Source organism: Gordionus sp. m RMFG-2023, chromosome 4 (assembly GCF_954871325.1).
Source record: "Gordionus sp. m RMFG-2023 chromosome 4, tfGorSpeb1-WG-v2, whole genome shotgun sequence".
NCBI lineage: Eukaryota > Metazoa > Nematomorpha > Gordioida > Chordodea > Parachordodidae > Gordionus > Gordionus sp. m RMFG-2023.
Window position 1 is genome coordinate 23,501,880 of NC_088778.1, and position 15,287 is coordinate 23,517,166.

Below are 15,287 nucleotides of genomic sequence, written 5' to 3' on the forward strand. Positions count from 1 at the left end.
ATTATAATATTCATCATCGGGTATTGACATATTACCAGAATTACCATCGCCCCATTTGTCATAAAACGATTCAGTTTGTTTAACAACAGTCGTAATTTGACTGGTCGATGGTATTTCATTTACTTCCTGAGCCTCTAGTGATTTAATATAATCTTTTATATAGTTTTCCGTCATCTTGCGATCTGTCCCTGACAACATACGTAATTGTTTGAATTTGGGACAGAGAAAAAGAGAAATAAAATGATACTTGTGTAAAACAAATTTTTCAATTAAAAAATGCTTTATATTAAGTAATATCAATTTTATTTCTCTTTTTTCGCTTTGAAAGGTATTACAAACTTCAAGAAGTTCATAATACCATATTACCACTTTAAAAAGAGTACAAGAGTCCGACTGTAACTCAACAATAGCTCTGTTAAAATTCTCAAGAATGTTGACTAGATCCTGAAGGATCGGAAAGTCTATAATATAATACTTTTCCGATCCCCCATGTTCTAGAAGAACTTTTTTAATTTCTTCATTTTGAGAATAAACAGAATTGAGCATATTGTATTTAGAGTTCCAGCGGACTTCTATATCTTGATAAAGGGCTTTTAAATGCTGGCATTTATTACTTTGTTTTATATGCCCCACTAATATTTTAGTATTATCTATTGTTGATTTTATTAATGGGGCATTACTTTCCAAATATTTGGAGTTAAATGAATTTCTTAAAATTGTATTTAATAAATGACAGCCGGGCCGAGCTTAGGGCCGGGCTTGCAGGTCTTTGATAATTATACATACTGTTCTAAGTATAACTTCTAAGTTTTCTAACACAATTTGAAAATGACTAGTGGAGCACTGCAATTTTAGATATTAAAATATATTAAGTAATTTAAAATGGAGTTTTCCGGTATCTTTCAGGAAATTAATAATTAGATCGATCTGTGGGTGTTAGGTAGTGTTAACCATCACCCAATATTATATTAATCATAACTATAATATAATATAATCTTATAACCAATAACTCATAATGTAAAATTTTTTATAAAAAATATTAAGGCCCGGCCCGGGTTTAAAAATCTTAGGCCCGGCCCAGCCATATTTAAAAAAAATTTTTTAGGCCTGGCCCGGATATGTTTAAAAAAAATTTTTTTAGGCCCGGCCCTGCAGGTCTTTGCTATTTTGCTTGTATTTCTTATATGCAGCAATAAATATTTCATACAATTTTAAAAGAAATAATTTAAAAATGTATTACTATGTATTCACATGTTAATATATCTCCAATTTCCTTATTATCCATAGCTTTTTTTAAATTAATGTAAGCTGGAATGTATCTTAAAGTATATGCCATTATTGATATTAAAGTTGGATAATATTGCGAGGCTTTGGTAATTCTGCAAAATAAATATTACAAATACATATAATTTTTCCACTTTTTTGCATCAATTTCATTTAAACCAGCTGGTGGTATACATATAACATGTTTTCCAATAAATAGTGCCTTTGTTGCAATTTGGGAATGAAAATAGGGTTGAGTCATAATACATATCAATTGAATATCCTTATTAACTAAAACCTATGACAGTTTAGTAATTAAATAATATGCATAGCATATTACCTGATCCTGATCAGTTGAAAAAATGGCAATTTCATTTTTTTCAGCAAAATGTTTTAATTCTAATGAGTTATGAGCCCAAACACCTATAACTTTGAATCCTAAATTTTTGAAAATTGCCACAGATATGCTAGAAACATCACTTAATCCAAATATTCCTATTCCTGGCAAAATATTATTTAAATTATTACAATTGTTCATAAGAAAATCGTATTAGATAAGAATAATTCCAACATCAGCTGTGGTAAAAATATTTAAGTGAACATACTGAATTTAAAATATTTATGATTGCATGTCAAACAATATTAGAACATTTTTAGTTGTCAAATAATTTTTTTTAAAATGTAAAAATTTTATAAATATAATTATAGAAAAAATGTAGAAAAAGTATAATCGAGAACTACTGGCTCAACATTATTCATACTAGATGAAATTAATTGAATATAAAATTCTACTGTATAATTTTATTAATATAAGATAATAAATCAATTTAATTTAGTTACATTAAAACTAAAATAAATGATTAATAAAAGTACTATTATAAACTATGGTTTGGGATATATGGAGCCATGAATTGATTAAGAAATTTGAATGATAAATTTCTAAGCCAATGTTCTAATCGAAATATACTTTAGGAATGCCCCTTAGATGGGTAATTTTTTTTCAACCTCTTTCAAGAAGGAAAGGACTTTGTGGTTGATCCGAGAGTTGATGTGACAGCAGGAATGAATTATATATTATTTAATTCAAAATAGATTTTTTTTATTTTTGCCTCCGAAAGAGAGTTTTCACGGGGTGTTAAATTCAGCGAAGATATCTACACAAGTATAATCCCAAGTGAGAGGGATACCCCATTCACATGGGATTAAGAATAAATCATATGGCCTCTTACCAGCTAAAGTTGAAACTCAAAGGCTAGATTGTGCTTAATATGATGGCTCTCCTTAGAGCTTTGATTATTATATTAACTGCGCTATACCAAAGATGACGGCCTTTGGAGAATCGGCAGTGTAATGGATGATGTTCATTATTTTTAACTCTGATATTGCAAAGAGAACAGTTAAAAAAAAGAAATGATATTGCAACAAATATGAAGACAAGTTAATATTCTTAATTTTTCTGAGACAAAGACTGAGGGCTAGGGATAGCTTCAATTCATTTATAACCACTTTCAAAATGAAGAAATGCATGCTGCTACTGAAAGATGCAACGGTAAACGAATACCAAGGTCCCCACATGTTGAAGATAATGATGCTTAAGTCCACGGTAGGAGTGAAAGAGTTAGATTTGATTTTCAAGTTCAACGAGTTCTTTTGAATTAAAAAAAATGTGGGGAAAACGAAATACATAATAAGTTTAGAGAATATATTTGATTTAAAAAATCATGGTGAGATAAGAATTTGCTGAGAATTGGCTTGAGGTTTAGGACTGACTGTAAGGAAGTGTTAAGGCTATATTTATTGCGTCCGAACTGCTAATGGGTTACCCTAAAAGGATTAGTAGTTTACTGTTTATGATCCTGAAAAGGAAGGCCAGATGGTAATGGACATCGGTGAGATATATTTCATATTTATTGATATTCAAAATAAGACCTGTTTTAGAAAAAAGATCATCTTTAGGGACTTTAAAGTAGCTCAGAAAAAGGTCCTGGTAAGATTATGTTATCTTGTTACCGCATATTGAGATCAAGATTGAAATGATTACAAAATTTCAGAATAAATTTATGATACTCGAAAAAAAAGAGCAGGGCCGAGGTGATTTCCTTATTGAATACCTAATTCGGATTTGATAAAGTCCATATTGCATTTTGAGAATGAAAATAATGAAATACTGCTAAATATGAATTTAAAGTATTCTGGAAAATTATCTAAAAAATTAGGAACAAACTAGTTACGATTGAATGAATAAATGCGTTCTTGAAATCAAATTTGAGAATGTATGTGTCAACGTGAGCTGGATTTATGTAGCTTGTGTAGCAGCCACTTTTTATTCCAAATTGAGTTGATGAGGAAAGATGGGTCTTGATGTGATTGCCTATAATTCTAGCGGAAAAATACACAGGCAGAAAAGAAGAGGAATATGACATCTCTGGAGATTTTATCATGATTTTGTTTAAGAAGGTTGTTAGATCTATATCCAAAACTGTAAGTTATGTAATTTTAAATCATATACTAAAATTATAGATTTTTATTAATTGTTTTCTGAAATGTAATTGTAACTTGATTCCAATTAAAATTAATTGGGAAAGAACGAAAAATGATTTGAGGAAGAATCGACACACAATCAAAGAGGAAATGATAAATAAAGTTAAAGAATACTGGATATATTTCCCAATATTCTAGCTCTTGATTCATTCTGTATATCAGAATTCTAACTGTTATCTATTCGCAGGGTTAAGAAGATATTTATAAAAAAAATGGGAAGGACCTGCTATATCTTTGTTTTATATATTACAATTTGAGGCTCGCAATTCAACAAAAAAATAGAGAATTTACAGTTTTCCACACTTAAGCTTAGGAAGAACATCGCTACTAAGGTGCTGTGCTTTGGTTGCTAATGCACCCCGTTTTTTAAAATTAGTGCTAATTTTATAAAAAATGGATCTAGCATTTTTTTAAAAAAAAATTTGAACCCTAGGTATACATAGAATTTCAATTTTGAGAAATTTTAGGGTTTGTTTTAAATAAATATTATTTTCATTTCAGTATAATCTTTTTATTTAATTTTCTTCCATTCATCTATTTAAAATTAATATATTATTAGATGATTCTACATGTCAAAATCATATAAAATCGAATACATAGGTAATAAGGTTTTATAAATTCAATATATATTAATTCTTGCGCGTTGTAATTCAATTAATTTAATGTTCATTCTTGAATTAGTCCCATTTTAAATCTGAAAATAACTAATTCAAAGGACAGACATGTTTAAAATATTTTATAATTTTTGATAATTGGGGTTATTTTCGGATTTTTTATTGGTTATGATGATCATTCGAGTTTGATACATTTGTGTTCGATATTATTTTAATTAGCAAATACATGTATATCTTACCCTATATTAAAATATAGTCTACTAGGGAAATAAACCAAGCCAAAGCAGGCAACACCTCCCATAAAATTGTATATAATGGAGTAAATTATTTAAAAAAATATATTCACTTCCCTTTGCACTCCCTTTTTAAAAAGGTAGTAATGCCCTTTATGCCTATTCTCCCCCATATCTTATTAATTTAAATTATTTACCTTCCGAATCAAGAGTTAATTAATATAATTGTTCCATATATAAAATATTTGCTCCCAAAAATACCTTTTGATATCAATATATTTTTTTAAATCATATTCCTGCAAAACAAAGAATAAATTATAATTTAAATACAACGATTAACAACTACCTTATTCAATAGTTGTCCTTTTTTATTGTGATGTTATGTCTGAATTGAAAATTTAAGTAATATGGTTTGGGGTTCTAGATGAAGTGTGGTAAATTGCCAGTTAAAGTCAAAGATTGACCCATTTAAAGATTTAAATTGTGAAAATCTACCTCAATTGACTCAAATATTGTTATACGTGTTTTCAAAAAGCATGTCACTTAAAAAATGTTATATACCGTCTGGATGTAATAGACATCGCATTTTGAAATCCTTACACTTCAAAACTAACTAAATGCTCTCAATTATTTATTTTTTCAAGAATAGACTAGCTATAGTCTAATTATGCTGGTAGCCGGATGCTTTCCTTTTTTGAAAAATTAAATTAATTATAACATAAAGTATTTAATTTTTGAAAAAAAATCATAATTAAGAGTCTCTAGTTATTTTTATCAAATTTCGATATCTTTTATCTCAATTTGATAAAAACTAGACTAAAAGTTCCACAACATACTTTAATAAAATATGAAATTTATTTCAAAAAAAAGTAGTGACTCGTTTTGGAATTACAAAGATTTCAAAAAGCGTTGTTTTTTTTGAGCCACACCCGGTGTAATGTATATAAAAAAATATACATTAAATCTTCACCTTAATATGAGTAGGGAGTGTATTTAAAATGAATGCCTGACAAATATTTTAACTAACGAGTATATATTTTTTTTAATAGGCTAGAGGCCAGAACTGCTTATAACCAATAAAATTATCTTCTATTCCCTAAATTTTCATTACCACTATTAATATTTATTATTTAAATTTCTTTTTTTATATCATTATATTTAATTATTTTTTAAAATTATATAAATTTAACATTATATATAGATTTGGCTTGAATATTCGATATATTGTCCAAAAAAAATAAGAAAGAAAGTATTTAAGAAAAATAAAATAATAAAATTATAAATTAATTTTTTAAGACTTTGACCTTCAAATTTCAAGATAACCATAAACATTCGCCGCTTGAAAATTAGGTGTGGTCATTATTTCAAAATATTGAATCACCTAATATACATCCTCTTCCGATTGATAATTAGCCAACAGGTATAATTATCAATTGTCATATAACCGGATTTATTTTTTATTATTCTATATTTAAAATTGATAAATAATGTTCATAATTAATCCTATTCAAATATCATTAGTAAAATTACTATATATAGATTTTTAAAACAGTGACTATATTTTATATCTTTTTTCCAATAATAAATTAATTTTTTGTGGAAATGAAATTCTATTTGGTAGCACTCTTTTTGTTAGTTTGTTTCGCGTATAACAACGATGCTTCATCCGACGATAATTCTACTTCGGTAGTCGGAGTTGCCAGGGTAGCGGAAATAACCGAAATACCAGGAATAAACGGAGAAAGCTCACGTTATATAGGACCTCTCCAATGTTGGCCCAGGAAATATTACAGTATAGTTATTTAATTTTGTAAAAGATTGTTTACAAGGTATATATGAACCTTTATTTGTTTTCTATACTTATAAATTTTTTTAAACCCTTTTATGGTTTAAAAATAGGTTTCATGGCTACATTAAAAAAATGAATATTCTATTTTATTTATTTATTATCTACAAAAGATTGTTTTGCAATCTATTGCCCTTACTATATGAGACACTATGATTATTTTAGACATTGCTGGAGATGTTACTGTAAGCACTTCTTTTTTTTTAAAGTCATAATAATATATTAGCCGTATGCAGAGGTCTTAGGCTCCGCCAGGATTTAAAATATTGAGCATTTTCCAGTTCAGCTCAAATTAAAAAAATTATCTGAATTATCTCCCCCTTCCACCCTTACCTTCCATGGATAAATTTTTTTTTTGCCATTTTGAATAATTTTTGTTTATCTTATGGAATTTAGATTAATTTCTAAAATAATTCCATCGGGTAGGGCTTCGGACCTAAAGATACTCAACAATTAGAATTAAAATATTAGTTGTAAATTTTATTTTATTTAACAGATAACTACTATGCCAAGTGAGTTAACTTTATTTATACTTATTATCCAATTATAACTTCCAATTAAAATTTCTTTTTTATTCGATTTCTATTCTATTTAAAAAAAATAAATTATATAATATATTTTTTATTTTTAATATCTAGAGCTGATAGTGAGGAGACTGTTGCTCTTAATGATACCCAAACGCAATGAACTCATCTTTGATGATAAAAATTTGAAATATTATACTTGTATAAATTTTCTTACTTTGGTTAAGTTCTTTTATAATAAATCATGTTAATCAAAAATAAAAGGTTATAATCTGTTTAAACAATAAATTTATTTACGAAACATAAAATAAAGGTAAATACGAGGTATTGTTATAAGTTGATTTAATTAAATTTCTTCAAAAAAAAACAACTTATTATTAGAATTTGGCTATGTCCTAAATCATTTTTAAAAAATTCGAGTTTTAATACTTCTGGAAGTCTAAGATTTTAATTAAAATTTTCTAGAATTATTTCTTCTTTTTCGATAAAGTAAAAATTTGCAAATCAAATTTTTTGATATTGTTTCGTTGATAAATTTCATATATCCCTTTAATATTTGAGGCACCGTTCATTCATCGACAATTGTCACCCATCATAAATTTTTGATAAAATTCAAAGGCTTTGAACTCAATAGACTCCAATTTTTTTTTTGACACGAAATTAAACCACAAGATAAGGTCCTTAAATTAAATTTATTTTGAGATAAAGCTTATAACATATTTAATAATGTTAAATTAAAAAGTTAAATATTATTTGGATAAATGCCACGAATTTTAAATAATGACAAATTATCAAAGAATTTTTATTATCACCTCTAACTTGAAAAAGCTCACTATAAAAGAATTTTTTTTTTAAAAAAATTATAATTAAAATTAGTCGAAAATTAGCAAAAAAAGAAATTCTATCTAAAATATTAGCAAAAAGAGGAAGTAATTCCATAATTCTGTCAGTGCTCACCATAATTTTGTCGGTAGCCTATAATAAACCACTGAAGTCTAATATGATTTGAGTGATTAAAATTTAAGTACATCTCCACGATTTATCCGAACATAAAAAAAATATCTAAATTTATTATATTATATCAAGCACAATAAGTAAATTGTATATAAAAATAATAAACAAATTCGATAGTAAAAAAAGAAGTTTTGAGATCTAAAATTTATTTATCTGTTTAAAATATTAGGTAAATTATTATATATGCTTTTAAATACGCGATTTGAAGAACACTGAGAAAGGAAATGTAATCGGTCACTTATTCAACCAAGATTTTGTAAATTATGCCCGTAGCCATTTAAAGTGAGTGGAAGTTGTTAAATATTAAAAATTATCTAAAGCATCTAAGAAGTATAGAGCAATTTAATAAACATGTTAATTTGTTTTTTTTGAATATTGATGTTATCAGAGCCTGAAAGCTTAAACCAAGCCTGAACTATTAAAAAATTAATTACCTAACATCTAAATAAGGTATTAGGCTCTGTGCTAAACTTAATTGCATTTACCTTAGACTAAATAGCTTTGAACTAGGACACCCTATTTTGATGTTTTAAGTATATGGTGCCATTGTTATTTATCGTATTTATTTCCTCGTTTATTTTTGTATTCTTAATTTTGTTTTTCTTTTATAGGCTGTTTAGTAGGAGGTAGAACCAGGATATATTAGAACTAATGTTACATTATGGTATCCTATTTTTAAAGTTTATGGATCAGTTCATTAGCCATTTTTTTGCATATTGTAATTTGGCTTATAGATAAATTAACATATTACAAAATTTTTCTCCTTATTCTTAATCGAATGGTTCAATAAAATTTTTAGGAAAAAAAAGTTAAAAAATTATTTATTTTTATAGTTTAATAAATACCGGTTATTTGTTATAATGTATAAACTAAGTATATTTGTCTCTGAAATAATAATAAAATATATAAGTTGTTTTAAATGATAATATTTTATAAATGCTGTTTCTCAAATATAAAATACTAAATATTTTTGGAAAAAAGCATTCGAACCGCTTAATCCGATATAATACTTTTTATTTGAACCTTAACCCATATTTATTACTCAGATCCGTAGTTTTCGTAAACATTTATCAGATATCCAAGCGAACCCAAAAAAGGTTTCCCTCACAGCAGCAAAAATAAGTTCCCGGAAATAAGTTCAAATTATAATAAGGATCATATTTCTTTAATAAAAATATTATTGTGGGAATCGAAGAAGGATTCTAAATTCTAATGTATCTCAATAACTGCCAACAGATTATTTGAATGTTTGAAAAAAGGTGTAATTTTTAACAATTATCATCTCGGGTTATTAAAATATAGTTTTTTTAAAATATTAACACAACAATACGCTAAATAATTGAGGAAGACCTCTAGGAAAGCCATAATGTTTATCGTTACCGGACATGTTGGTTCAATATTATATACGTAAATATGAATTATTCTAGGATAAATATATATATATATATATATATACATGTAAAACTTAAATAATTTTATTTAATTATAAATTTGGAAAGATTTTATCAAAATAATCTAAAAAATTATAATTCTTAAAATTAAATATATAAACATTAAACTATAAATCAAGTATTAAATTAAGTAATTATAAACTCAAAAATAAACCCATCAACAAAAAAAATAATTATAAAAACAAATTTTAGCTATCGGATGAAAAGAGGATCAGGTTTTCATTTAAAAAAATCTAATAAATTCCCAGTTGTTAAAATTGGCGGCTCCTATACCCCCTTGACCACGGATTTGTTAGCGCGAATTCGTGGCGAAGTTATAAAAATACACAAAAATAGAGCATATTTAGCATGATTCGCCGCGAATTTGGGCTTACTATGAATGAGGGATGAGCCTCTGAAGTAAAACGGCTTCCCTCTGAAAAAGAAGAAGTAACATTTGTAAAATAATTACATACTCAAACATAAAATCGATATTACTCTTTTTTGTTGATCCCGATATCGATCACCCGATGATCGTTTGAAAGATTAAATTTAATAGCGAATATTATAAAATAATTTTATTGGAAATGTCGTAATATTAAAATATATCATGATGAAATTGTCTTAGCAAAAATTATACAAATAGAAATACAATTAAACATTCAATAATTCACAATCATAAAAGTATAATTTTTTTCTAAAAAAGAGAAGCTTAATATTAATCGGAGCAAATTATGATTTATAAATATTTATTTCACAGGCGTAGAAACGTAAAATTTAGTTGTTTATAAAAAACATCTCAAACTTGTATAAAAAGACTAGCTTTTTTTCAATCGAAATCACATGCGCTTTTATAAAATTCAAATTATTCTCTGCTTAACTGAGCTTGCACCTTGGAAAGTAATTCGTATATCTTTTGATCCCTGCCAATATCTTTACTTTGCAAATTTATCACCAACGAAGCGGTAAAATTTAAGGATTGATTCAATATATTTTGACTAAAAATTAAAAAAAAATATAATATTAAGTCAATTATTATATATGTATATATAACTGGTTTTTAGTGGAAAATGCGATAGGATCAAAATCACATGAATTAAATTTTATAGTGCTAAAGTGTATCTCTAAAATAGCTGTAAAATTAAATTTAAAATACCGATTATACACTAATTTAAAAATAAAAAAAATAGCAAACAATCCTTGAATGATAATTGTTATTACAAAGTAATAAAAGTTCCCCAAATTAATAAAATCCTATTTATAATATTTTTTAATATTAGGTCCCAATAAATCTTATATTTTACTATATATTTCTCGAGGTCTAACTTTTATTTTAGAAGCGGGGTTAATAAAAAAATATTGAATGATAAAATGATAGAAATAACCTGTTATTAATAGTCAAATTTTCACGACTAACGAATATATGAGATATTAATAATAGAATCACATGGGCCAGGTGAAAGTTGAAAGGCGTATTTTGAATCTTTGAAAATAATATAATTTTTTTTATTAATTTAAAAAATAAACATTTAGATTTGAATTATCAATAAGTCACAATACAACAATTCAATCCTTTTTTTGTAATAAACAATTTAATAGTAAAAAAATATTTAGTAGAGCCGTTAACACCTATCATTCGGGTATGCTTCTTATTCCCTAATTAATGATCGCGGGGTTAATAAGAATTAACGCCAATTTAAATTAACATAAAATTGTAGCAATATTCAAAAAAGCGACTCATTATTATTATTATTATGGTTTTACATTTATTTGACAAAATAAAGTTCCCAAAAAATTAAATTTTAAAATTTATCCTTTTAATCAATATTTATCAATAATATTTCATTTTTCTGATGTTGCGATAACTCAATATAAGAACTTTAAAATAGTTAAAATCTAAGCCATTATGCGGAAGGGAATTTCTTCGTAACAGCACATGGCAAACATTATCAAAAGGTTAGCAACAAAAGCTAGCCCTCAACATTAAACATCTTCGACTTATTTAATTTTTGTAAAGCAAATATCATTGGGAAATTATATGGATGATAAATATGAAAAATATCTTGTCCAAAAGGCTAAATCCTTCCCGGAATATAAAAGATTTATGCTTTTATGCCAAGAATTAAATTTTATCTTCAATTCTAATATTGATTTGCATTTTAAATATATATTTTACATAAATAATTTGATAGCTATTGGCTTATATTACAATTATTGATTAATATTAGATATTTATAAGAATATCCTCAGAAAAAGGGAGGAGAGGGAGAGTTTTAAAAATGTTAATTTTTAGGACATACTAAACAATTAACACAAAACTAATAATCAAAATTATTTTAAATTAATGGTATTAACGAATATTTAAAGTTTGGCTAATGCATCAGGACACGCAATTGAGAAATAACAGTAGCTAAAATTAAAAATATTAAAACTACCCTTATTTTATTAGTCAAAAAGATAAAATTTTAAATTTGGTTTAAAAGTTTTAGAATAATTTTTTTCAGACTTAATGATATCGCAAATTTTTTTAAAACAGTTTACAAATATCATCGAATTTTTTGATTGACAGTCAGCTATTTTTCCACTAATTTCTTGACCCGATATCCTGAAGCATTAACTTATTGCTTACAAAGAAATATTTTACTAAGGTTAAAAAAATTATGATGTATCATATTTTTCAATTTAAATCGGTAACTTCTCAATTGAAATATTAGTTTTTTCAAAAAATCACAAATTTTGTCAATCTTAATGCATAATAATAATTATATGGTGCTTAAGAAAAATAAAAAAAAAGTAGGAGATAATAAAATTATACATTTTTATCGTAGAGATCAATGTACAAACGCAAAATTTTTTCCGCGTTATAACCGAGTTTGATAAAAGTTTGCGCTATAGCGGTCGAAGGAGTTCGCCATTCGAAACTTTTGTTTTCGAGATAGCGGATCAAAAACTCTGATTTAATTAAATATAATATAAGAGATTAATGTGTGAAATTTATTTAAAATCTTTCTCCCCTTTAAATAAAATTATCTTTTAAAGAAAACAATAATTAAAATTTCAAATCAAAAATGGATGATCTTATAAACATTATATTAAATTATAATATAATCAAGATAAAGAATTAAGACAAATTTAACTTTTTCACATATTTCAAGCAAATAATATTTTTTATGGACAATTCTGTTCTTAAATACCCAAATAAATTCAATTTATGTTTTGAAAAATTATATGCTTAAAGCAATTTTAAAAAAAAATAGTTCTAGAATTCAAGCTTCAATCGTAGCCTTAAATAAACTATAAAATTTTATTCTTTTAAAAACTTGTAGGAAAAAAGGGAAATGATTGTTGATATGAAATAAGTCCATTATCGTTCGCTGCAATACATTCGAATCTTTTGCCAATCGTATAAACCTTTTGTAATCAAAATATAATTTAAAATATTCTAAATTTTTAGGACTTGTGCCGATATTATGTAAATGATGGACCAGACAATTCTTAAAAAAATTGACAGATATTTTTTTTTAAAAAAATCGAGATCCGATATTAGCATTTTTGTTGTTATTTTCATGATTGTATCAATTTTTTAGGAAAATCGTTACAAATATATGGAAATGTTTTACAACAAATCATATTGATATTGTAATCGTTATATCAAACTTCTAAACCCCTCCCTCCTTCCCGAACTAATAGAGATTTTACCCCCTTGAAAATTTTATGGCGGATTAATGAGAGATTTTTAAACGTGTAATAGGTCTATGCGTATTAAATATACCATTGTTATAATTTAATTAGGCATCATAATAAAATAATGATTACTAAGTTTAGTTTTTATGATTGTATGGGAAATATAAATAAATTTCTCAATGAAGAAGAATATTTTAAATTTAATAAACATACTTAAAAGAACCAAAAGAAGACGAAGAAGATTGAATGATTAAGCATAATTTTGCGCTTGCGTTATTCAAACAAAGTTTACCAAAAAGAAAATAAAACAACCTTGTCCAATAACATTCCTATATTGTTGTAATTGGGCAAGCTTCCATACAATTCATCAAGAATTTGAGTCCAAGTTTCTTTAATGAGATCTTTATCCCGATGGTTGGCAGCTTGCATAATGATCAATTGACAATCCCATAGTTTAAACTTTTCTCCGAAATCTTGGTACAGCTTAAATTTTATTTGCAAATCAATTTTATCGTGGAATTAGAGGTTTGCAGAGAAAAATACAAAACACAGTAAATAATAACTAATATTTTCATGGTGTACATATAGGGGAGAGGCGATGTTAGCAGATGGCGATATTCATGAGCCATGATATTAGAAATGGGCGGTAAATTCAAATTACGAGTAATGATAAGAAAGAATTTATAAATAAATAATTACAGGCACTATGAATATTACAAAATATCTGTTGTATTTTGTGTTTTTTTGAGTCGCTAATAGCAAGCGATTTCACAAACAAGGTAAATTCACAATAAGAATAGATTTAAGCTGAGTCGATTTTCAGATTTAAAAGGTATCTATCTTTTCCCTACTAAAAAAAAAATAAAGCAATTCTATACCTAATAAAAAATAAGCTATATATAAAGCAGAGATGTACAATAATACCAGTTTTTTTTAGTTTTAGTTAATACCAATGATACAGTATCAGCACAGTAACATCGATACAGAAATAAAAAATGAACCAAAAAGCCAATATAAATAATCTTATTTTTTTAAAAATATTTATAATTAGTATAAAAATATCTTTTTTAAAACATTCATTTGCCATCAGCTGGTAATCGATTAAAAATATAGATAGATATTGATGTATGGGCCTATATCTATGGGTTAATTTAAAAAACTAATTCAATCGCGTGCATAACAAGTATAGATTTTGTTTATAAAGGAGTTACTTGAGTTAAATCATACAATTGTTCATTAAGCTGATTAATAGCGCGGACAGCAAATTCATTATTTTCTCCGTATTTAGCTAATATCGAGTCCATAATCTTTTGCTATAATTTGATTATTTTTATAAAACATCATATAATAAACAATCATTTTGAAAATTTCAACCGAATCTTTTAGACTTGTTAGAATACAAATTGTAAAAAAAAGGAATATAAGATTTTCTTATTTATAAATTATGTTAATTTTGCCGGAGTTATGTGAATTGTGATTCAAAACCTTATACATATAGTATGCTTATTTATAGGACAAAGAGGTGCATGTCATATGTATTTAAAATAATCCGAAATTTAATTTGATTACCCCAAATAAAATGTTACTTAATTTAAAATAACATTTTTCGAGTCTGCTAATTTATCTATATATCTAGATATGATGCTTTAAAAGGTATCTAAATAACGTATCGATATAGATACAATTTTCTCAAATGTAATGATAAATTTCAAAACACCAAACTACATATATAAATAAGGTATTTATGTATCACGATACCATAATAACTATGGTCATGAGTTTTTACAATTCACTCACGCAGATAAAGTAGCAAAAAAAATCGATAACGTATATTCCTAAAAGATGTGCCAGTAATTGACTTGTCACTAAAACTAAACTGACTTGAATTTGAGCAACGTCGATCTTATCTTGCAATTCCTGTAACCATTCCTCCTTTTTTTCGTTTGTCATTGATAAATCCCGATTTGGAACTGCTCCATCCGATAATCGCATCTTGTTTCCCTGATTGTCAGTTGTGATTGAGGTTCTAGAGAGAACCAAAGCGTTCGATAAATATTCTATCCTGGTATTGAGGTCTATATCTTGGCTATTGGACAATTTAAAAGTGTAATTTTAGCTTTTAATTAAGACGAGAATTT

The 15,287-nt window shown here is 26.2% G+C and overlaps 3 protein-coding genes across 6 annotated transcripts in view; 1 reads left to right on the forward strand and 2 right to left on the reverse strand.

Moving 5' to 3' along the window:
- LOC135928977 (glucose-fructose oxidoreductase domain-containing protein 2-like) overlaps nt 1-1,854 on the reverse strand; it is a 60,262-nt gene extending 58,408 nt beyond the window's left edge. For all 3 annotated transcript variants that reach the window (XR_010572436.1, XR_010572437.1, XM_065465447.1), the window contains exons 1-3: nt 1,604-1,854; nt 1,419-1,561; nt 1,241-1,379 (exon numbers count right to left, since the gene is read on the reverse strand). Coding sequence is in view for 1 of the 3 variants with exons in the window: in XM_065465447.1 (XP_065321519.1) it covers nt 1,241-1,379; nt 1,419-1,561; nt 1,604-1,801 (480 nt within the window). In the remaining 2 variants the exon portion in view is untranslated. The remainder of the gene's footprint in view (nt 1-1,240; nt 1,380-1,418; nt 1,562-1,603) is intronic.
- Nucleotides 1,855-6,202: 4,348 nt separating this feature from the next.
- Nucleotides 6,203-7,357, forward strand: LOC135928106 (uncharacterized). 2 transcript variants are annotated; one of them, XM_065464456.1, is made up of 4 exons: nt 6,214-6,443; nt 6,611-6,682; nt 6,994-7,009; nt 7,136-7,357. In XM_065464456.1, the coding sequence occupies exons 1-4, from the start codon at nt 6,254-6,256 to the stop codon at nt 7,182-7,184; spliced, it is 327 nt and encodes a 108-aa protein (XP_065320528.1). In that variant the 5' UTR covers nt 6,214-6,253; the 3' UTR covers nt 7,185-7,357. The 2 variants fall into 2 exon arrangements, with proteins under 2 accessions (XP_065320529.1, XP_065320528.1); XM_065464457.1 differs by lacking the exon at nt 6,611-6,682 and having other exon boundaries at nt 6,203-6,443.
- Nucleotides 7,358-10,213: 2,856 nt separating this feature from the next.
- Nucleotides 10,214-15,287, reverse strand: part of LOC135927848 (nuclear pore complex protein Nup155-like) — a 31,026-nt gene continuing 25,952 nt past the window's right edge. The window contains exons 21-27 of the mRNA XM_065464053.1: nt 15,031-15,235; nt 14,361-14,462; nt 13,462-13,632; nt 12,786-12,876; nt 12,281-12,417; nt 10,851-10,948; nt 10,214-10,463 (exon numbers count right to left, since the gene is read on the reverse strand). Of these exons, the coding sequence (XP_065320125.1) occupies nt 10,331-10,463; nt 10,851-10,948; nt 12,281-12,417; nt 12,786-12,876; nt 13,462-13,632; nt 14,361-14,462; nt 15,031-15,235 (937 nt within the window). The 3' untranslated portion in view covers nt 10,214-10,330. The remainder of the gene's footprint in view (nt 10,464-10,850; nt 10,949-12,280; nt 12,418-12,785; nt 12,877-13,461; nt 13,633-14,360; nt 14,463-15,030; nt 15,236-15,287) is intronic.